The 22,412-nt window shown below is 34.8% G+C and overlaps 1 protein-coding gene across 1 annotated transcript; it reads right to left on the minus strand.

Annotated features, from left to right (window-relative positions):
• Positions 1-19,100: 19,100 nt before the first annotated feature.
• Positions 19,101-20,928, minus strand: LOC131150433 (tetrahydroberberine oxidase-like). The gene has a single exon (XM_058101147.1). The coding sequence runs from the start codon at positions 20,880-20,882 to the stop codon at positions 19,260-19,262; it is 1,623 nt and encodes a 540-aa protein (XP_057957130.1). The 5' UTR covers positions 20,883-20,928; the 3' UTR covers positions 19,101-19,259.
• Positions 20,929-22,412: the final 1,484 nt, after the last annotated feature.

Here is a 22,412-nt window from a genome sequence, read left to right on the forward strand (position 1 = left end):
TAATTATACATATACCTCCAAAATCCTGATTATTTACATCCCAAACAGTCAAAAGCAAATCTACATTCACATATCAATGTCTCACCAAAACTTACGTACACAACACTAACTAATCCCACCGCTGAGCTCTTTGGACTTAGTTCCTGGTACTTCTTGAAATATTGAAAGTATTGGGGTGAGACACTTATCAGTAAGATAGAATAAATTTTCATCACTGTGTGGTAGATGAGTTTTTACATAAGCAAAACATAACCATTAATTTAACTTTAATTGAAAAAGACATTTATATACCATAACTCACACCTATACAATTTTAAATACATATTTTCTACTCAAACATACTTTAACTTAATAGATAATCATGTTTTCATAAATCTACATATAGATACATAAAAGAATTTCCCTGATGGAACTATCATATAACGTCATGTATAATCCCCCATGATTGGGTTGTGCGACTTGAAGGATGGACTTAATCATGATTGGCCAAGCAGGCTAAGTCAAAACTATTGCGCCTATAGTACGATTGCCCACCCAACCTGGTTCAGATCTAGTGGTTAACCTGCTCTTTAAATACATCACTTCAAGGGCCAATCGACTGCCATCCGCCTACACTTTCCTAATAGTGTGGCTGCATTGCATGTAATACTAGCTACGGTACCGTGCTTTGAATCATAATTAGTCCGTCAGGGTTTTGCTACCATATAATACAATTCATATAATAAAACTGTAACATGATCTCATTTTCATAAGTCTGTATAAAATCTGACATGTTCACAATTCTATATAAAATCTGTCATATCATATCTCTATATAAAACTGTCATTTCATAACACCACAAAAAACAAGTTTTTAGTGACGGTTTTAAAATTGTCACTAATAGTGTTGTATTAGTCACGGTTTTCAAAACCATCACTAATGGTGTAAGCATTAGTGATGGTTTTAGTAGCCGTCACTAATACTTTCGTCACTAAAAACTGCACGGTAAATAATTTTTGCGCATTCTCTGGTATTAGTGACGGATTAAATTCTTTACTAAAAGTCACTTATTAGTGACGATTAACAAACCATCACTACTAATAGTTATGAATATATTAAAAACATTTAGTTAATGGTATTAGTGATGGATTAGGATATTCGTCATTAATAATGGTGTATTAGTGACGTTTTTGAAACCGTCATTACTAGTTTTTTTATTTAAAAAAAAATATTAAAAAATTAAGTAAAGGGTATTAGTGATGGATTGGGAGATCCACCACTAATAAGAGGATATTAGTGATGGTTTTGAAACCATCACTACTAGTTTTTATTTAAAAAAATATAAAATAAATTTGGTTAAGGGTGTTAGTGACGGATTTGGGAACCATGACTAATAATTCCTTTTTTTAAAACAAATAAAAAAAATTTCAATTTAGAGTATTAGTGACGATGTTATATATTTATCACTAATAAGAGACTAATAGTGACGAATATAAAAAATCGTCACTAATACTTCCCTTTTTTTTAAAATAAATATAAAAAAAAAAAAATTAAGTTCAGAATATTAGTGACGAATTTATAAAGTCGTCACCATTGTTGTCTTATTAGTGACGAATTTCTATATTAGTGACGAATTTGGACCATCACTAATGCTTTGTTATTTATAAAAAAAAATAAAAATAAATGGATAGTAATAGTGATGGTTTTGAAACCGTCACTAATGCCCAAAAACCCTTATTGCTTTCCGTGGGATATTTTCCCTCCTTCTCTAGCTGGCTTCGTCTCCTTCCCCTCCGCCTGCTCTCGCGAACCTCTCTAGCTCCCAGTCAATCTTCCGTTGCTCTCTGCCGCAAGCCACCGCGCCAGCTCCTCCTCTTCCCCTCCTACTCTAGTGATCCTCTCTCCCAGTCTCCCCCTGCTCTCGATTAGCCGCAAGCCACTGCTTCAGCTCCTTCTCTTCCCTGGCCTCATCCTGTTTTGGAGATCCTCTCTCCCAGTCTCCCCCTGCTCTCAGCCGCAAGCCACCCCTCCTGCTCCAATGATCCTCTCTCTCAGTTTCCCCCTGCTTTCGACCGCAAGCCACCCCTCCTGCTCCGACGATCCTTTCTCCTAGTCTCCCCCTGCTCTCGGCCGCAAGCCACCCCTCCTACTCCGGCGATCCTCTCTCACAGTCTCCCCCTGCTCTTGGCCGCAAGCCACCACCTACGAGTTGTCGTGGCCGTCGCAAGAACATAGGCACATTGTCGAAACTTGTAAAAAATATCAAGGTTCTTCTTTCCCTTTATCATTTTACTTTCAAGCATATTGTAGACACCCTATTTTTGCCCTAGCCAAATAGAACAAGGGGTCCCCTCTTATTATTTTAATTATTATTATTATTACTTTACTATTATTATTTTTGATTATTTATTATTATTATTATTTTGTTATCATTATTACTTTTAGTATCTTTATTATCATTATTATTATTATTATTTATTTATTTATTTTTGTTATTACTATTATTATTATTATTATTTTGTTGTCATTATTATTTTTAGTATTTTTATTATCACTATTATTTCATTATAATTATTATTATTATTATTATTATTATTACTACTACTATGATTTCTATAGTTGTTATTTATATTATAATTATTATTTTTGTTTTTACTATTATTATTATTAATAATTATTTTCCTATATTGATATAAGTAATTTATTATTATTACTACTATTTTATTATTATTATTTATTTTTCTATATTGATATAAGTATTTATATCATTATTACCATATTAGTAATTATGCTCATATATATTATTTCCATAAAGGTATAAAAGAAAAAATATAATAAAAAATAAAAAAACCAAAAAAGGAAAAGGAGAGGAGCTAGGGTTTCTAAAATTTTTTTATAAAACGGCCTTCTTCTTCTTCCCTCGGGCGGCGGCTACGACCCTCTCTCATCTCCATCTCTCCACATAGCCCACGGCTGCCCAACTGCGCGCAGCAGTAGTAGCCTTCCCCACAACTCCCACTCCGGCCACCACCCAGCCTACTGTAATCCATCCCTCTGCAACCTCCTCGGCCACTCCTGCAACTCCAGCATACCAGCCCTCACGACCTTCCGGGAGGACAGCCCAACCTCCGGCAATCACCACCAATAGTCGGACCTCAGCACAGCAGAACGGCCAGCCACCAGTTGCGCATCACACCGCCGCAGACCCCACCAGCAACCACTGCATCTCCGGCCGCTCAGCTTATCTGAGAGGACCACGGCATCCCCGGTCAGTCAGTCCATTCAAGAGGCCCTCTGCAAATGCCATCTTGACAACCTCCGCATAGCTCCGGCATCACCACCATCTCCGGTCATCTTCATCCTCTTCCAGCAACGTCCGAGACCACACTAGTAGCAGCGGCCCTCAACCCCAGTTGCAGCAGTTCCCCTGAGCATCCCAGGACCTCCGGCTACACACACACATACCCGAAGGTCCAGATCACCTCTGTAAGCCCCTTTGCAAATACACTAAACACACAATACACACATATCTATATATTTATTTTGTTAGTGTTAATATATATATACGTATATATTGGTTTTGTTTGGGGTTTTTGATACTTAAAGTTTAAACTGTTTTTTGTTTATATATTTGTATCTGTGTGTATATAATTCTTGTGGCACCCACTCACACCCATACACTCTGCACACACACATTGCACACACGCACAACACATACAGAAACACACACACACAGCACACACAGAAACACAAACACACAGCATACACACTGCACACACACAAAACGCACACTGCACACACACACTGCACATACAGCAACACACACACTGCATGGTAAAACACACACAGCACACACCCTTTTATTGTAAAGTTTAAATTTTGCTTGGTTATTGTTTTGGGATTTTTAATAATTAATGTCCATATTTATAAATACTAATTTGTTTATCTTCATTATTGTAGGATTTTTTTTTTCTTTTATTGCCAAGGTAAGATTTCATTTGTAATATTTAAATGTAATAATTTCTGTCGTCATATTTTATTTTATTTTATTTTTTTTAGTGCGCAATATTCAAGTTGTATGTGGAATATGTATTCTTAGGTTTCGGGTTGTTATTTTGTTGTGGTTCTTATGTGTAAGATATTTTTTTTTCATACTTATATTGTAGGTTAACTTTATATTATATTATTAGTATTTTAGAATTTTGGTCGTGTTATATATCGTATTAGGATTTTTAGTAGATTAGTTGTAGTATATGTGGTATTTTAGAACTATAGTTGTATGTGCATTCTAGAATGTTAGTCATATTAGGTATTTAATAACTTAGGATTTATAAGTAACATCATACATATAATTTAGTATTTTAGGTAACTTTTAATATAGCATCTTGAGTAATACTATATATTTATTATTATTATGACACTTTTAGTATGTTAATATATAAGGTATTATTTATTATGGTAAGTTTAATATTTTAGGTAATATAATATTTTTGGTGTTTTGGTATCATGCTATTATATTGTATGTTTAGAATATATAGTGTTATAGTAATTTATTACGTATTATAGTATTTGTGGATATTTATTATTATTATTGTGATTATGTGTATTATTGTATGTTTGAGTATTTTTGTTTATAACGTACATGTAGTATTTTAATATTATGATATGTTCATTATCTTAGTCTATATTTTATGTTTATATTCTACTATTATTGGTATGTTGGATATTTTAGCTTCTATTATATATGTTAATTAGTATATATTGTGGTATCCTAATATTCTAGTTTATTACTATTTTTTATCTTTATTATTATGTTTAAATTATTATATCTATTATCCAAAACCTCCCAAACTAGTATTTTCATACTTAGGAAAACCCATAAAATTTCTAAAATTTGGGAGTGTATTTTATGAAATATTTCTGATCCCTATGATTTTATTGCGGGGGTATGAGCCTTCGGGCATCACGTACCTTAAGCTATGAGGGAATATATATGTATATATTATATTTATTTATTTATTTTTCATATGTATTTATAAATTCATAAAAAAGAGTAATTTAAAAACTTATTAGATTAACTTAGGGATAATTTCAAATTAATTAGGTACCGTTCGTAAGAACGGGCGCGTAGGGGGTGCTTGTACCTTCCCCTCGCATAACCGAACTCCCGAGCCTAACTCTGGTAACGTAAGCCCATTCTAACCCTAACGAGGTAGTAATCATGTGTTCTAACCACACTAAAGGTTAGTGACGACTCTGACATTTCTTATTTTTCCTGAAAATTAAAATTGATTTTTAATTTTGCCACCTGGGGCACACGAGCTCCCGGAACGTCGTGACACATATATTTCTTGATTTTATCTACTGTGAATATTTAAATCTGATTTGGGAATGTTGTGAATGATCAAAATTGATTTGTGAATGACTTGAATGATTTAAACTTCTATTAAGATCAAACGTTACTGTAGCTGAAAATTCAGACTTGATTTAATTTGTTGGTATTACTTATTTTTGGTTGATTAATTGTTCAAATACAAGAATAATATTTGTCTGTGTTTATTGAATACAAAGTTTGGGCATGCCCCATGATCACCAACTATCTTGTTAAGATGAATTTACTCAATGGGGATTGAATCAATAATTAGTATGGAAAGAATTAGGCCATAATTTGATGAATTGATTTGATGCATTATTTATGTTCGATTTTGATGGTTGCTGTTGTTTTGCTTGAATGGTTCTTTTCTTACATCGCATGGATGTGTTTGTCTTCTATTATTAGGTACTATTTTGTTCAGTGGTTTTTGTCCAATGGGGTAGAACTGGTTGGTGATTTCTTATCAGCACTAAGGGTTACAAACTAGCACTTGGTATTTATAGTGTGGAATCCAACAAATTTAGGTGCAGAAATAATTTTTGAAGATTTTATTTTATTTTTGGCCACTGTTAATTCATTTTCCACCTGAATTAAGTCTATTTTACCTAAATAGTCTTTGCATTTCTATTTCCATTATTTGTTCCATTCTCCGTTTCATTTTCCTTCTTTGCGCTTATAGTATTGATGATAGGTCATGGAAATTTTTGGGATTAAATTCATCAATATAGTATTAAAAACATATTTATCTATATACTAAATGATTGTGTGAGGATTATTATTTTTATCAAGAAAGAAAAAAAATTCAATCCTAATGTGTTTTTGGTAACAATATGTAGGCCATGTTAGAATCGAATCAAGTAATCTCAAATTCACAAGTTGATGTTGATAAACTTGTTTTACAATTTGAGTATGCTTATCACACCTACTTGGTACTAATACAATATATTTTCATAGCATACGTATTACAAAGGTGTATTCTAGTTTAGATACTTTCATAGGCCAAGTAGTATTTTGATAAATACTATTGACAAGGCAATATGATACTTCTCAATACCTAATTTTTAAAGTATTCTTAGCCATTGGATTGTGAATTAAGCATTGAAAATCTAGAAAGACTTGAGTATGTCTTATCTGTCTTATAGGGTTACTTGTTAGAGAGTACGGTAAGCATAATCACATTAAGGATATATAAATTTAGTGACATTGCCTGCCAACTAGATATTATCTTTAATAGTATATGAGCAATCATTAAACTTTAGTATTCATTTTTTTTTTTTTGGGTATTTAAGCTACTCACACATTTCGATTATATGATCATTGTGTTATTTGAGATTGCCCTTCCAATGAAATTGTAGTATTTTGCTTCAAGGTGATGGAATAATGCTATTTTATTGTGTTTACTTCTATTGCTTGTGAAATTCTGCTATTCCTCTATTTACATTTATATTTCTTGTGCAATTCTACTAGTTTTTAGTATTTTGGCATTTCACTTTGGTGCGATATTCCCTTTTTCGATTTAGTAAAAATGAAAGCTATTCTCCATTCTAACTATTTTATATCGAAAATCTTTAAAGAAGGAAATGAGTTTACACCACTTTGAAAAAAATGTCATTTTAAGTCATCCATTGCATTAGATAAAATTGATCGTCCTTACACATATTATTAAAAAAAAAAATGCGTACATGCAATGCATAGATAAGTCTTATATTCCTCAAAATCAAAGCCTGAAATTGTAGCCCCTTGGATTTTTTTTTTTTTTTCAACTTCATGTATTCATTGAAGCTTAAACCCGTCCAAGAACAGTTACTATACATTCATTCCTAATTGTACATGTGAGACAAATCAATTGTTATATTTCAATTGATTATTAGTCATACTATGTTGACTAATAATCACCTGAACATGTTAATTATTTGTTTCACTTACGATTAGTAATGTTTGTATTTCAATCATTCTTGGATTGTCCAATGAGGACAGTTCAGGAAGTTGTATTTATATTGTTGTCATCGTTCACGCTTTGTCATTTGTCATTATATATTTCGAGTGCATCTCTACCTGTGTTCTCTAGGTGCATAGTGGGGTGTCATGACAATTTATTAGTTATGGAAAACTAGCAAAATTTTCACTTTCCCTATCTTGTGTACTTGGAAAGCCATGAGGAGATGCTGCCGAAATTTATAACAACTACGATGAAGGAATTTGAGCAATTAATCGCCATGTAAATGCAACATTCCTGAATAGGATAGGATCCGTACCCTTTAGAATATGATGGTTGATTATAGGATTCACAACGCATGCATGATAAACATTATGAGAATATAATGAACACCATTTACTTGAACATATTATAGGGTAATTAATGAACATGGATAAGAGTTGGATGAATGCTCAGGGTAGGCTTTTGCTAGAATATGTGAAAGGGGTACATGATTTCATAGAGTTCACGCGTCCTCGTGCAGACAGAGCCAATAGAATAAGGTGTCCTTGCAAGAAATGTCAAAACATAACATTCAAACACATTGATCTGGTCTATTCACATTTGTTAGACTTTGGAATGGAGAAAAGGTACACAAGATGGGTGTTCCACGATGAAGATTACGCAGTTCAGAGCGACAATGATGATGATGAAGATGAGGGGGCAAATATAGTAGGTGGTGATACACGTTTGGAAGGGTTAATCGAAATGTTAAGTGAATTGCAAAGGGGGATTGCAGTGGACATGGGTGATGTCAGTGTGTCGCGTATTGGTGATGAAACTACTTCAGCGAGTACCATACCTTACAATCCTAGTATGTTGAATCGACTCAGTAAACTATTTGCTAATCTCATGAGGGATGCATAGGTGCCCCTATATCCAAACTGTAAAAAGTTCTCAAAATTAGAGTTTCTGATAAAGTTGCTTCATGTAAGGACAATGCATGGGTTGTCTCAAAGCACATTCAACATGCATTTAAGCCTCATTAAGGCAGCACTGCCTAATGGTGAAACACTTCCTAAGTCTTTTTATGAGGAGAAGATATACATGCGTGAATTGGGTTTCAGTTACACTCTAATACATGCAGGTATGATTATGCACTCTTTTATGGTGAACATGAAAATGTGAACGAGTGCCCAGAATGTGGTGAACCAAGGTATACAACTAATCAGAAGAAGGGTAAAAAGATCCCCAAAAAAGTTTTGTAATATTGTCCATTAATCCCACAGCTGTAAAGATTGTATCTGTGCAAAAAGACTGCTACACATATGAGATGGCATCAAGAGAAACATCTTCAAGATCGAAACACCCTTAGCTATCCAGCGGACTCCGAAGCTTGGGCCGAATTTGATAAAATGCATCTGTGGTTTGCTAGTGATCCTCGCAACATCAAACTTGGCGTTTATTGAGATGGGTTCAATCCTTTCGGTAACATGACCAACCCATATAACATGTGGCCAGTTATGATGATGTCATACAATATGCCGCCATGGCGATGTATGAAAGAACCTTTCATTTATATGTCTCTGCTGATTTTCGGACCGAGAGCACCTGGTAATGATATTGATGTTTACCTGCATCCGTTAATTGACGAGTTGAAATAATTATGGGAAAAAGGAGTGGAGACATTAGATGTGGAAACCGAGACAACATTTTGGATACATGCTGTAGTCTTGTAGACAATTAATGATTTCCCCGCATATGGCAACCTGTCAGGTTGGAGCACAAAAGGTTACTTAGTATGCCTAGTATGAAATAAGGATGTTGGGTCCTTATCCTTGAAGCATGGCCGCAAGTTACGCTTTATGTGTCATCTTTGTTTTCTACGAACTAGACATCCTTGGAGGACTCATGGCGTCAGAAGCTTCAATGGAAAACCTGAACGACGGTCGCCGCCAAAGCGGCTAAGTGGGGAAGAGATATTAAACCAGCTAAGGTTGATCTGAGATGTGAAATTTGGGAAACCATCAACCAGTAGAAAAAGAAAATGCGCTGATTGGGAGTTGAATTGGACAAGGAGAAGCATCTTCTTCGAGTTGCCATACTGAAAAGATCTTCTACTACACCACAACTTGGATGTCATGCACATCAAAAAGAAAATTTGTGAGAATGTCATTGGTACATTGCTTGATATAAATGGAAAGACAAAGGACACCGCAAATGCTCGCCGAGATATAGAAGACATGGGATTACGACCTGAGTTGCACCTATTTTGTGATGGGGATAAAATTCTCATGGCATCAGCTTATTACACATTTTCGAAGGATGAGAAGAATAAATTCTTTGAATGGTTGAAATCAGTGAAGTTCCCCGATGGATATGCATCGAACATAGCTCGATGCATAAACCCGAAGGAAGGGAAGATGCTAGGAATGAAAAGTCATGACTGTCACGTCCTTCTACAATGGGTTCTACCCATTTTCCTTCGTGGACACTTGAGTGAAGATGTTCGCTCGGTGCAGATTAAGCTGGGATTCTTTTTTTGGCAATTGTGCTAAAAAAAATTGAGTGTAAATGTACTTGAACGGTTAGAGGATGACATCGTGATCATACTATACAAGCTTGAGAACATTTTACCACCAGCATTCTTTGATGTGATGGTCCGCCTAGATGTCCATTTACCAAGGGAGGCCATAATTTTTGGACTGGTTCAATATTGTTGGATATATCCTATTGAGAGGTAAAGTATAAAGTCCTTGTATAATGGTCACGTGATTTCCCTATTTGAATTTTTTTTTCTTTATTGTGTCTACAAGTCTATAATGCTATGTAAAATGCACAGGTTCTTGTCCACTTTGAAGGGGTACGTGCGCAATAAGGCACGACCGAAAGCTTCAATCATTGAGGCGTACATTGACAGTGAATGTCTTGCATTTTGCTCAATGTATCTACATGATATTGACACAATGTTTTCTCGTAATGAGCGAAATACAGACGTTCATGCTATTAATGCAGAAGATGAAGAACCTAGGAGCTCTATATTTCGAGAAAATGTTCGGCCTCTCGATGCATGAGTTTATGATTTCATTGATGTGGACGACCTAGAAAATACGCATTTTTACGTCCTCAACAATTATGATGAAACTGTTCCATATATCGAGTACGTGGTTCCAAACTCCTTATTTTGCATTGTATTTACATATGCATAATTATATACTTACTTGACATTAACATGTACTAATGTTGCATATAGCCAACATAAAGTTGAACTCCTGACCCAAAATGAACGGAATGTTGACGAAAGACATAAGAAGGAATTTATCAATTGGTTTGGGAGTCGTGTAAGTAACAAAATCTGCTTGAGTGAGAAGCAATGTATGTTTTCACTATTGATGGTATTCTTTTAAACTCTTTTTTATTTAATAGATGAAAGTCATGTTTTACAATAAGGAACCAACGACAAGTAAAAATTTGTACGTGTTGGCATGTGGCCCCGATCAATGAGTTAACCGCTACAGCGATTGCATTGTGAACGGGTTATGAATTCATACAAAGTCCCTCGAACTGCATAGAAGATCCCAAAATTAAGGGGTTGCGGTGCTAGGCACAAAAGGAGATGAAGAAATTGACTACTTTGGTGTGTTAGATGACATTATAGAGCTTAGCTATTGAGTAAACAGAGTCGTCCACCTATTTAAGTGTATCTAGTGGGACATCGGCAATAAAAAGACTGGGATAAACACCGATGCCTACTTCACTAGTGTCAATTTTAGCAAGACTTGGTATCAAAATGACCCTTTTGTGCTTGCGACGCAGGCAGAACAAGTGTTTTACCTTAAAGACACGAAATTGAAGGGTGAATGGCATGTGGCCTAAAAGATTCCTCCCCGAAGTTTGTACACAATTGCAGAAGTTGTAGATAGTGAGATGAGTGCCAGTGAGACTGCATTCTAAGAAAATGAGCCATCTGTCCGTGCAGCAGCGCAATCTGCAACAGATGTTGTCAAAGAAAGCGCCAATCCTTTACCATTGCATAGGGATGGTGCTAGGGCAGAACACGTAGGTACTGCTGACATTACAATTGAACCTTCTGTTGATGTTTACTTCATCAACGATGAAGAAACTGATGGGGAAGATGAAACAGGGATCGAGTACTGTAGTGAAGAGGAAGACACTTTAGAAAGTGAGGATGATACCAATATTGAGGACGTATAGGGGGGTAAGCATGTTATTTTTGTCACTATGTATCTGACATGTGTAAATAACTTAAAAATAGATATATCCTGCATCCATCTAATATTTGTACTTCTTATATTTAATTGTCTATTAATTTGCAGATATGGCACCAGGAGGCCAACTTTGGAGAAATCCTTTCAGGTAGACGAGTACATCGCATGAAGATGATCCAACATCCTCCTCCAGACCGGAAAACCCCGTCGGTCCTAATGCAGCGGCACCATTGTCTGAGCCATCGGAACCTCAGCCAAGCATGGATACCACTTATGTGACTGAGACGTAGGGTGAGTTGCCTACCGTTATGAGTAGTGTTGGTATGGATACAATTAATTTATTTATATGCCAACTATTGATGATAGTTATTCACTTGTATAATTATAATGTTGTTCTTAAATTAACTCTACTTTTAGCATCTACGTCCACGGTCTGGTCAGGCCATGGTGCAGCAAAGAACATGTCGCTAAAGAAGCACCTAGATAGGACTAAACAGTGGATTCAGATCGACATTCCTCTAGGATACACCGCCCCACTGAATGATTGATGCACCGCATGGACGAGGGAGCTCGACATTATATGTTGATAGTATGCTCCAGTCACCGTATTTAGTTGGTCGCAGGTGACTTAGGAGCAGCGCATGGTTTTTTACATGCAAATTTTGGTAAGTTCCCAAACCCTATAAAACTTTTTTTAATTTAAATGTTTTTTTACTTTTAATATACTAGCCAATTAACAACTTTCTAACATTGTAATTGTATTACCTATATATGTAGGAGGAGTTTGATATGGACATCCTTGCAGATGACCATGTGAGGAGGGCGGTCGACGTCCAATTGTGTAATTAATTTAAGAGCTATTGCTCGAAAATGCACTCCCATTTTTGAGCGATGGGAGATGAAAGTGTGGCCATACGATAAGATATCCCAAAAGGATTGGGACGTGGTGTGTCGCCATTTCCACAACCCGTGCTATCAGGTGATGTGTTTGTATTATAATCACTAATTTTTCACAATGATGTCGCTAATAAGTTGTCATTACATCTTCCTTATAGGCTATATGTGAAACAAATGTTGCGAACCGCAACAAACGTCCTATGACGCATTGCGGTGCATCGAGGCTATTCTTAAATCATCACCAGGTAATTACTATATATAAAATTATCAGACCATTACATGACATAATACTGATGATGTCTTATATGATAATGTAGCGTGATCTTGAGACTGGTGTAGAGGAGCCGCTGCTGGATCTATATAAGAGAACACACCAATGGTGATCGGGGGAGTGGTGCGAGGGTGCGCTGGACAGACATGTAAGAGAAGCAAAAGATTTAGTTTATTACTTTATTCAAAACATCAAAGTTGTAGTCTTACTTATTCCTTCTTATCATTTTCATGATTGAAATTAGGCACGGATGGTCGAGTTGAGGGATGCACCTATTTCAGAGGGGAGTTAGCACATGACAGATTTTGAGATCACTTCCCAGGTGGCTAGGCAATGAGCGGGGGGTTGGGTGAAAGGTCTTGGAAGTGGTTACATCACCGCAACAACATCATCATCCATAGGTGCGGCGGCTCGTGCAGAGATGGAACAACAGCGTCGAGAGGCCGAGTATGATAAACAGGAAATGACTCGACAGATGCAGACGATCGCTATGGAGAACGTGGAATTGAGATCGGAGGTCTCCAGCTTTCGAGCCCAGATGCAAGCCATGATGGATAGGCAAGCACGGTTAGAGGAAAGGATGCGCCAATCTGGACCAGATGATGCGGGTGGCTCCTCTGATTAATTATAAGGTATTATGATCACAAATTGAGTTTCATGTTAAATCATGCTAGTCTAGAATGCCTCCTGCATGGCGGATGTAGTTGATGTGTATTGCATGCTAGTAGTGGATATAGCTTCTTGTGTGCCTTCAACTTCTTATAAATGATCTATTTGAACCTATCAGGTGCAGGTTTTGTGGGAAAACGTCCAATTTATAGATGGTTTGCAAATGTGCTTTTAATGATAATTGAATTATTTTGATATGATTTGGGCACCTTTTATCTTTTGACTTTTTGCACCAAACCGTCTGTTTTTGTCAACTCAGGAAAAATTTTTATCCTGATTTATGTTTGATAACAATTTAGAGATGGAATAGTTGTCTAACACATCCAACTTATTTCCAAACTGAAGTCAGCTCCTGTAAAAATGTCTGTTTTTGTCAACTCATGATATGCTATGCTCATTGGTAGCCACTCAGGTGGGACAATTCATGAAGTTTGAAGAAGCATTTGAAATATCTTCGAGCCATGGTGGGATGACAACTGCAGAGGCAGTTCCTGTCCCTCAGTTGCCAAAATTATAAGAAAATGTGTGCAACTCCATGTTCTTTTGTTGAATGGCTTGGATAAATTTCTTTTTTTCGGGGGGGAGGGGGGGTTGTTAAAATGATCGTGCACAGCATGCAAGACTTTTATATAGTTTCCAGATTTTGTTCCATGTGTTGGACAACTTCAATCTTTAAAAGTAATAGTAGAGGTAGTAGTGATGATAAGTAATAAAAAATCTTTATGCAAAGTTGTTTTGGAAAAACTGAACATAATTAATATTTTCACAATTTTTTTAAGACAAAATAAAAACCAGAATAATTCAGACCCACAAGAACTATATATGAAAAGGGCTCAAATCTAATGAATTTTTAACGAGTACAATTTAAGTTTTTAATTTTGATAGGGGGGGGGGTCCCTTTTCATATATAGTTCTTGTGGGTCTGAATTATTCTAGTGTTTATTTTGTCTTAAAAAATTGCGAAATATTAATTATGTTCAGTTTTCCCAAAACAACAATGCATAAAGATTTTTTACTACTTTTCACCACTACTACCTCTACTATTACTTCTAAAGATTCAAGTTGTCCAACACACGGAACAAAATTCAGAAACTATACAGAAGTCATGCATGCTGTGCTCAGTCATTTTAACACCCCCCCCCCGGCATTCCTCAAAAAAGAAGTTTATCCAAGCCATTCAACAGAAGAACATGGAGTTGCACACATTTTCTTGTAGTTTTGGCAACTAAGGGACAGGAACTGCCCTTGCAGTTGTCATCCCACCATGGCTCGAAAATGTTTCGGGTACTTCTTCAAACTTCATGAATTGTCCCACCTGAGTGGCTGCCAAATGAGCATAGCATATCATGAGTTGACAAAAACTGACGTTTTTACAGGAGCTGAGTTCAAATATGTCACATTTTCAGACATACTCATTAACCCACAAGTCCAATTCCACTTCATTCTCTCCTTCGCCATTGATTACACTGTCTTTTCTTCACCTCATCTAACAAATGGAAACTTAAGCATGTTCTCTGCTATTTATATTTTGAATTTAAGATATGGTTACATGTATTACTGTCGTGAATATGCTACATGATTGCATGCTAGTCTAGAGTGCCTCCTGCACGGCATATGCAGTTGATGTGTATTGCATGCTGGTAGTGGATATAGGTTCTTGTGCGCCTTCAACTTCTTATAAATGCTCTATTTGAACCTATTAGGTGTAGGTTTTATGGGAAAACATCTAATTTACAGACGGCATGCTGCCAAAATTGCATTAAATTTTTCCAAACAAAAAGAAAAGATAGGCTTAGTCGTTTAATGTTAAAATTTTTTTGAAAGGATGAGTGAAACTTAGGAATCATAATAAATGAGGCAATGTAAACTTAGTTAATTTAGAACAGACATTCATTTATATGTTTTTGGTCCGGTAAGCTTAAAACATTCATTATTGTGCTGAAATCATTGAAAATATTATATACACTTGGCTAAGGATTTGAAAATTTGAAAAAGTGGTATGTTGAATGTATACATAACTCATGGGGAGCATCAGTTTCATGATTATTTAAATTATATGCTCTCATCATCTCATAATGTTCATGTCCAAATTGCTGGATGAATAACAATACTACACTGAACCAAATACTATCCACTATTCTCTGCTATTTATATTCTGAATTTAAAATATGGTTACATGTATTACTGTCGTGAATATACTACATGATTACATGCTAGTTTAGAATGCCTCCTGCATGGCGGATGTAGTTGATGTGTATTGTATGCTAGTGGTGGATATAGGTTCTCGTGTGCCTTCAACTTCTTATAAATGCTCTATTTGAACCTATCAGGTGCAGGTTTTATGGGAAAATGTCCAATTTACAGACGGCATGCTGCCAAAATTGCGTTAAAATTTTCCCAAACAAAAAGAAAAGATAGGCTTAGTCATTTAATGTTAAAATATTTTTCAATGGATGAGTAAAAACATTTGCCATGTCTAAGCAAAAAAAAAAATTGCCATGATCTAGTGGCTTTTTAGTTGTTAAGTGAACACTATAAATCTGTTGGACTATTTTTAGTTTGCAGAATGCTTATTCCTAGGAATAGAGATAGTTGTAATAGAAGAACTTGATAATTTGTATTAAAAATGTATTATAATGCACAAGTGAAAATTTATAATTTCTTATCAATCATAGTAAAGAGTAGACAAGGAATGGCTATAATTTCATTATAGATATACCTTCCATATTCCATGTTAAGTGGAAGAATGATGAATAACTATGAAATGACTATAATCTCTATTCTTAGATATCTTCTTGTATTCCGTTCTATTCGTAGGAATAACTATTCAGTGAACCAACAAAACCTCAATGTATTTGGTAAACTTTTATGAGGCATCCCACTCATCATCTGATGTCAATTTCTCTCATGTGGTGAGGTGCCCTATTTTTGTTAGTTGTTTATGGTCAGCTTGTGAAAGTAAATTGGGCTTGTTTAGTTGTCAAAAACAAATTTTCATTTTTCATTTCTAGATTTTAAATGACCAAAATACAACCTTATTTTGAATTAATATAGATGTCTTCAAAACAGGGAAATGTACTGACATTTTTTATTGCCTTATATTTTGAAAATAGAAAACAAAATTTATTTTCAAATACTAAACTAACTGTTACATTTTCTGATACTCAACGATGAGGGGAGTATCTTTTGCATGGAAAATTTGTCAAACATCAATTTAATACTACTGAATATTGTTGTATTTGTTTTGATTTTTCTTTTATGTTGGGCATCTCGGCTAAATGCATTAGTTAAATGGTTTTGCAGATATATTTTGGAAGGGAAAGAGCTGGAATTCTGCATGAAGAAGATCTAGAGGAAGAAGGGAAAGAAGGGAAAGGGAGCAAGTGCTACCTAAAGTTTTGTTGCGTAGAGATCGTTTTCATTTTTCTCAATCCCATATCTCATCTCAGGCATTGGGCTCTCAAAAGATTTTCAGAAGAATTTGTTTGTTTATCTGAACTTTACTTCTTGTATTACTGTTCAATATAGTTTTAATTGTTATTTGAACAAATGAAGTTTTTGTATTTTAATTTGAATTTGTGCTAGCATTTGTATTTGAATTTTGAATATTTTAAAATAATTTTTGTTACCTGAACATATGTTATTTCTTCATTTTAATTGAATTTATATGAAATTTAGAATGGTTTTAGTTTATATATTTGAAAATGTAATTATAGATTTTTATACAAGAATTCATGATTAAAAAAAAATTAGTATTAAAAGGATTTTTTTATTTTTCTAATTATTAGTGAAAGATTCAAATTCGTCACTAATACCCTACTATTAGTGACGAATTTGAATCCTTCACAAATAACTTACTTTTGGTAACGAATTTCGAATTCGTCAATAATACAATGCTAGTAGTGACGAATTTTTAATTCGTTACTAATATCGCTTCTATTAGTGACGAATTTTTAATTCGGCACTAATACCACACTAGTAGTGACGAATTTCAAAGTCGTCGCTAATACTCAACTAGTAGTGACGAATTTTTAATTCGTCACTAATACTCTTCTAGTAGTGACAAATTTATTTTTCGTCCCTAATACCCCTACTATTAGTGACGAATTTGAGTTGAGCCGTATAGTGACGGTGTTAGGGTTTTAGTGACGGATTATATCCGTCACTAATATTCCGTTATTAGTAACGAAAGTTATATTTGTTACTAAAAGTTATTAGCAACGTCACATATAGCAACTATTTTGAAACCGTCACTAATACCCTGATTTTTTGTAGTGTAACTTGGCATAAGCCGTATGAACTTGGCATAAAGTCTTCTCAACTCAGCATAAAATCATCTGAACTATCATTTCATAACTATATGAAAACCATCATGTTTAATCATACAATAATAATTATCCTCATCCCACACAGTTTGATTGATAAATCAGAATATAATAACTGTCCAGGAAAAATATATTTTACTGAAAATAAGGGTATGAATAATTTCACCTATTTAACTTAATTCCATTATAGTCCAATAAATTCCAATATACTCAAATCCTTGCAGTTTAGTTTAATTTTAAATTATTCCCAAAAATATGATATAATCAAATCCTTGCAATTTAACTTAATTCCAAAATATTTCCAAAAATCTAATATAACCAAATCCCTGCAGTTTAATTTAATTTCAAAATATTCCAAAAAATCTAATATAACCAAATCCCTACAGTTTAACTTAATTCCAAAATATTCCCAAAAATCTGATATAACCAAATCCCTACAGTTTAATTTAGTTCCAAAATATTCAAAAAAATATGATATATTCAAATCCCTACGGTTTAATTTAACTTGAGCATATTTTAAATAAAACAAATTTAATTAAATTCACATACTCAAATTTAATCAGGAATATTCTTTTAATATAAAATTTGACATAATCTATTTTCCTTACTTTAGCCCTGGAGTGCTGCCTACGGCGTTAAAATGACGAATCCATTTTAGTTAAAGTGTTGAGGAGCAGAGTTAGGACCTAAATGTGATATTTGTTTTTTGCTTCGGCCGAGAAATGAAAGAGAAATTTAAAGAGAGAGAGAGAGAGAGAGAGAGAGAGAGAGAGAGAGAGAGAGAGAGAGAGTGTTTGCATGCGACCTGGGGAGAGGACTTATGAAATCAATTTGATTTCAATCCTTTAGGAAACCTAGAAAGGTTGCCTTATATATATAGTATTATATTATTTAATTAATTATAATTATTATTAATTTAATTAATTAATTAATTTTATAATTTTTTTTTAGGATCACTACACAAGATCCCATGGAACTCATTAAAGCTACATACATGCACTCATTACATAAGCAGAAAATTATTATTTAATCATTTATTGTACAATTTCAATTAATCGTAAAATAATCCACACATATATACTTATTAATGTTAGAAATAACTTTAATCTATAAAATCTAATAACCCAAGATCTTCATGTTATTCAATTAAGAAAACTAAATTCAGAATAAATATATACCTGGATCCATAGATGTGCTTATTTAATTCTCCAACAACCTTTAGGGGGGAGTTTTGATCTTCCACAGTTAAATCCTTAAGTGTCTTACTTCTATTCTTCTTTTTAGATGGGGAAAAGAAAGAACATGAAACTGTTTTTGATTTGACTTAGGGACCATAGCCTTACTAGGTTTTCTTTATATAATAGGTTATTTTAGAAGCCTATCAGTCCTAAATTAATTTAATATTGGGTTTCTACACATTGCAAAATCCATACCCAATAGATGTTAAAATAGTCAGATAACATTATTGCTTTTAAATATGTGAGCCCACAATAGGAAATTGAAATTTCATAACAATTAAAGCTCATGGAGCTTTTTATTTAATCTTGGGTAAATAACATCTAGCTAGCTGGTTTGCTGGCATGCACATTGGGTTCTTCATTTAAGTTGAAACGGATGGAATGCTCTGCTCATTTCGGAAGAAATTTGCAGGATCCACCATGGTCTTCACATGCACCAATCTGTTAAAATTTTTGTCGAAATATTTTCTACCCCAAATGCTCGCCCTTTTATAGCTTGTGTTGCCATATTTGTTGTTCATGCCTAAGTCAAGGTCTCTATAGTTGAGATATGCACCTCTTGGAGATTTCGAAACATGTGGAGCCATGTACTTGTAAAGCCTCTTGAGCCATTCAACATACTGTGCGGCTCTTGTATTATCCTCATCTTGATCCCAAGGCAGTCTGTAAAAGATTTTGTATATGTAGCCAGCTCTATGCGGGAAAGGAAGTGCAGATTCTGAAATCTCACTCATTCTTCCACCATAAGGAACCAAGGCTATTTGTATTGTCTTGTCGTCCTTCCCATGAATCTTTCCCCATATCTTTTCCCACGAAATCTTGGAAATCGGCTTTGTGACATAGTCTGATTTCCCCTTAAAGGACTCCAACCACGAATCATTTGTCCTATTTAGCATATCCTCAAGAGGACTACCCTTGGGAAATTCTGCAAAATAGACGATGGATTCTATCCAACTCATTTCAATACAATCTTTCTTTGTCAAACCTAGCTCTGGGAAATCGTTATGCATCAGCGAGACCAATTCATCAGCCTTCCCAAGAAACATGGAAAGGAATGAAACTTGTATGGTTCGTGTGCCTTGCTGGCTAGCACTATTGGCATTCGTTATTACAGGCATGATGAACAGATCTCTATCAATTTTATCTGCAACATATTGCCATCGATGGACCAAGTTTGTTGCATTTTGGCTCGTGTCTCTAGTGACATTGAAAACGGTCACTGTTGGTGGGACTTGAACCAACTCTATCTTCCAGGCCACGATGACTCCGAAGCTAGCACCTCCTCCTCCTCTAATGGCCCAAAACAAGTCCTCCCCCATAGATTTTCTATCCAAAACTTCGCCACTGGCAACTACAATGCGAGCATCAATCACATGATCAGCTGCCAAGCCGTATTTGCGAATCATCATGCCATAGCCTCCTCCACTGATGTGGCCACCAGCACCTACTGTAGGGCAATAACCAGCAGGAAAGCCTAGAGTTCGACTATTTTGGGCAACTGTATAATAAACTTTGCCTAATGTTGCACCTGCTTGAACCCATGCAGTTTCGTTCTCGACATCTACACTTACAGATTGAAGGTTGATGAGATCGATGATCACAAACGGAACGTGTGCAACATAGGAAAGACCTTCAAAGTCGTGGCCACCGCTCCGAATCCTAATCTGCAAGCCGTGCTCTTTGGAGCAGATGATGGTAGCTTGAATGTGAGATTCATGCAGGGGTGTAACGATGGCTAAAGGTTTTGGCGTAGTGGGTGTTGAGAAATGCAGATTATGAATGGACTGCAGTACTATAGGTAGGAAGGAGGAATTGGCCGGGGTGTAAATGACTTTGGAGATGGAGTCGGAATCGCTGGAACGCAGGGAAAGGCATTGCAGAAAGTTGTCGCGCACAGAGGCAGAAACAGCACATGCAATTGATGAGAAGAAGAGAAAAAGAAAAGAGAGAGAACGCAGTGAAGAGCTTTGATAGGGAGTCTTCATATTTGGGTTATTACTGATTGTGAAATCGGGATGATGAGGAGGGGAAGCCAGCAGAGTTCTCATATTTATAATGCCTCAAATCAACTTTAACGGGAGTAGGCGAAAAAAAAAAACACCCGTGAGTTCTTTACGTTACGAAATTTCCAAGCTTGGTGGGGGTGGGAGGAGAAGACCTGAGGAGGTCAACCACTCTGTATTCAGAGACTGAGAAAAGCATCTATGTCTTGCTCCTTTCCTCCACGTGTCATCATGCACGCGGGTACAAATGGAATGGACTACTCTTCTTTTCAAGTAACTTTTCCAGCCTTAAAGATGCTGGGAAAATAAAAATTATATAATTTATTACGTGGCAGCCTCACTTGGTCTCGCCGTTTATATCCATTTGAATTCATTTCTTTAATATATATATATATAAATTATTATGGCGACGAATGCCAGGAGCCCACCCTGTCAACTTCAATGCATTATCCAAACTGATTATGGAATTCAATATATATATATGTATATTATTATGGCTAACCATGCCAGGTGCCCACCCTGTCAAATTCAATGCATTGTGCAAACTGATTGTGGAATTTTCATTGCGTGAACTTTTTGGAAATAACTTGAGAACTGTTTGGTGGATGTTACCATCCATGTTTTCAACATATCTATCCAATCTCTCTCATATTTTCCATGCATGAGAATCCATTATTATTAGATAAACTCACTTGTTCCTCCCACGACTATATAAAAGGAATACCTGATTGAGATAAGAAGATGAAAAACTAAAAGTGCAGGGTGCAATAAGTAGGAGAGTAAAGAGAAAGTAAGATATTTTGTAAGGTAAGAAGGTGAGATATTTGTACAAAAAATCACGTATATTTTGTAATTCCTCTTTAAATAGTGAATTTCAGATCCTATCCGTTCGTGGAATATGTATAAACCGAACCACGTAAATCCGGTCTCACTTATATTTATTATTTATTTATTTTATTTTACTTGTCTTCATTACTTTCTGATTATCCACGTTTATTTATTCCTATATTATTTTATAACAAGAACATAATTATTTGATCGAATAGTTATTCAATCAAATAAGATAAAATATAGTTTATATTTTAAAATAAAGGAAATAGCTATTTGTTATATAGTTTTAATTATTTTATCGATATCTTCATAATAAAATTTAAGAATAATTATTTCTTATCTATTTTTTATTATAAACTCATAAAATATTTCACATTTTTATTTATTTTATAGTAGTAACATAATCTTTTCAAGTTTTGAAACTCTTTTAGTTGTCAAAAATTTTACTTTTTTTAGTAAATATAAAATGAAATGTTTATCTTTTTGATAAATTTTGTGAGGTCAGTAAAATTTATAAATTTTCAAAAAATTACAAAAAATGATATCTTATTTTTCAATTTTTCAAAGGTGTTAAGGGTTTGAAAGATTAGAGAATGCTCCATGGGGGTGAAAGCATATAGAATAGCATAGAAATGATGATTATTATAAATATTGTATTAGGATAAAAGATATTGATCTTCT

Source organism: Malania oleifera, chromosome 3, assembly GCF_029873635.1.
Source record: "Malania oleifera isolate guangnan ecotype guangnan chromosome 3, ASM2987363v1, whole genome shotgun sequence".
Taxonomy (NCBI): Eukaryota; Viridiplantae; Streptophyta; class Magnoliopsida; order Santalales; family Ximeniaceae; genus Malania; species Malania oleifera.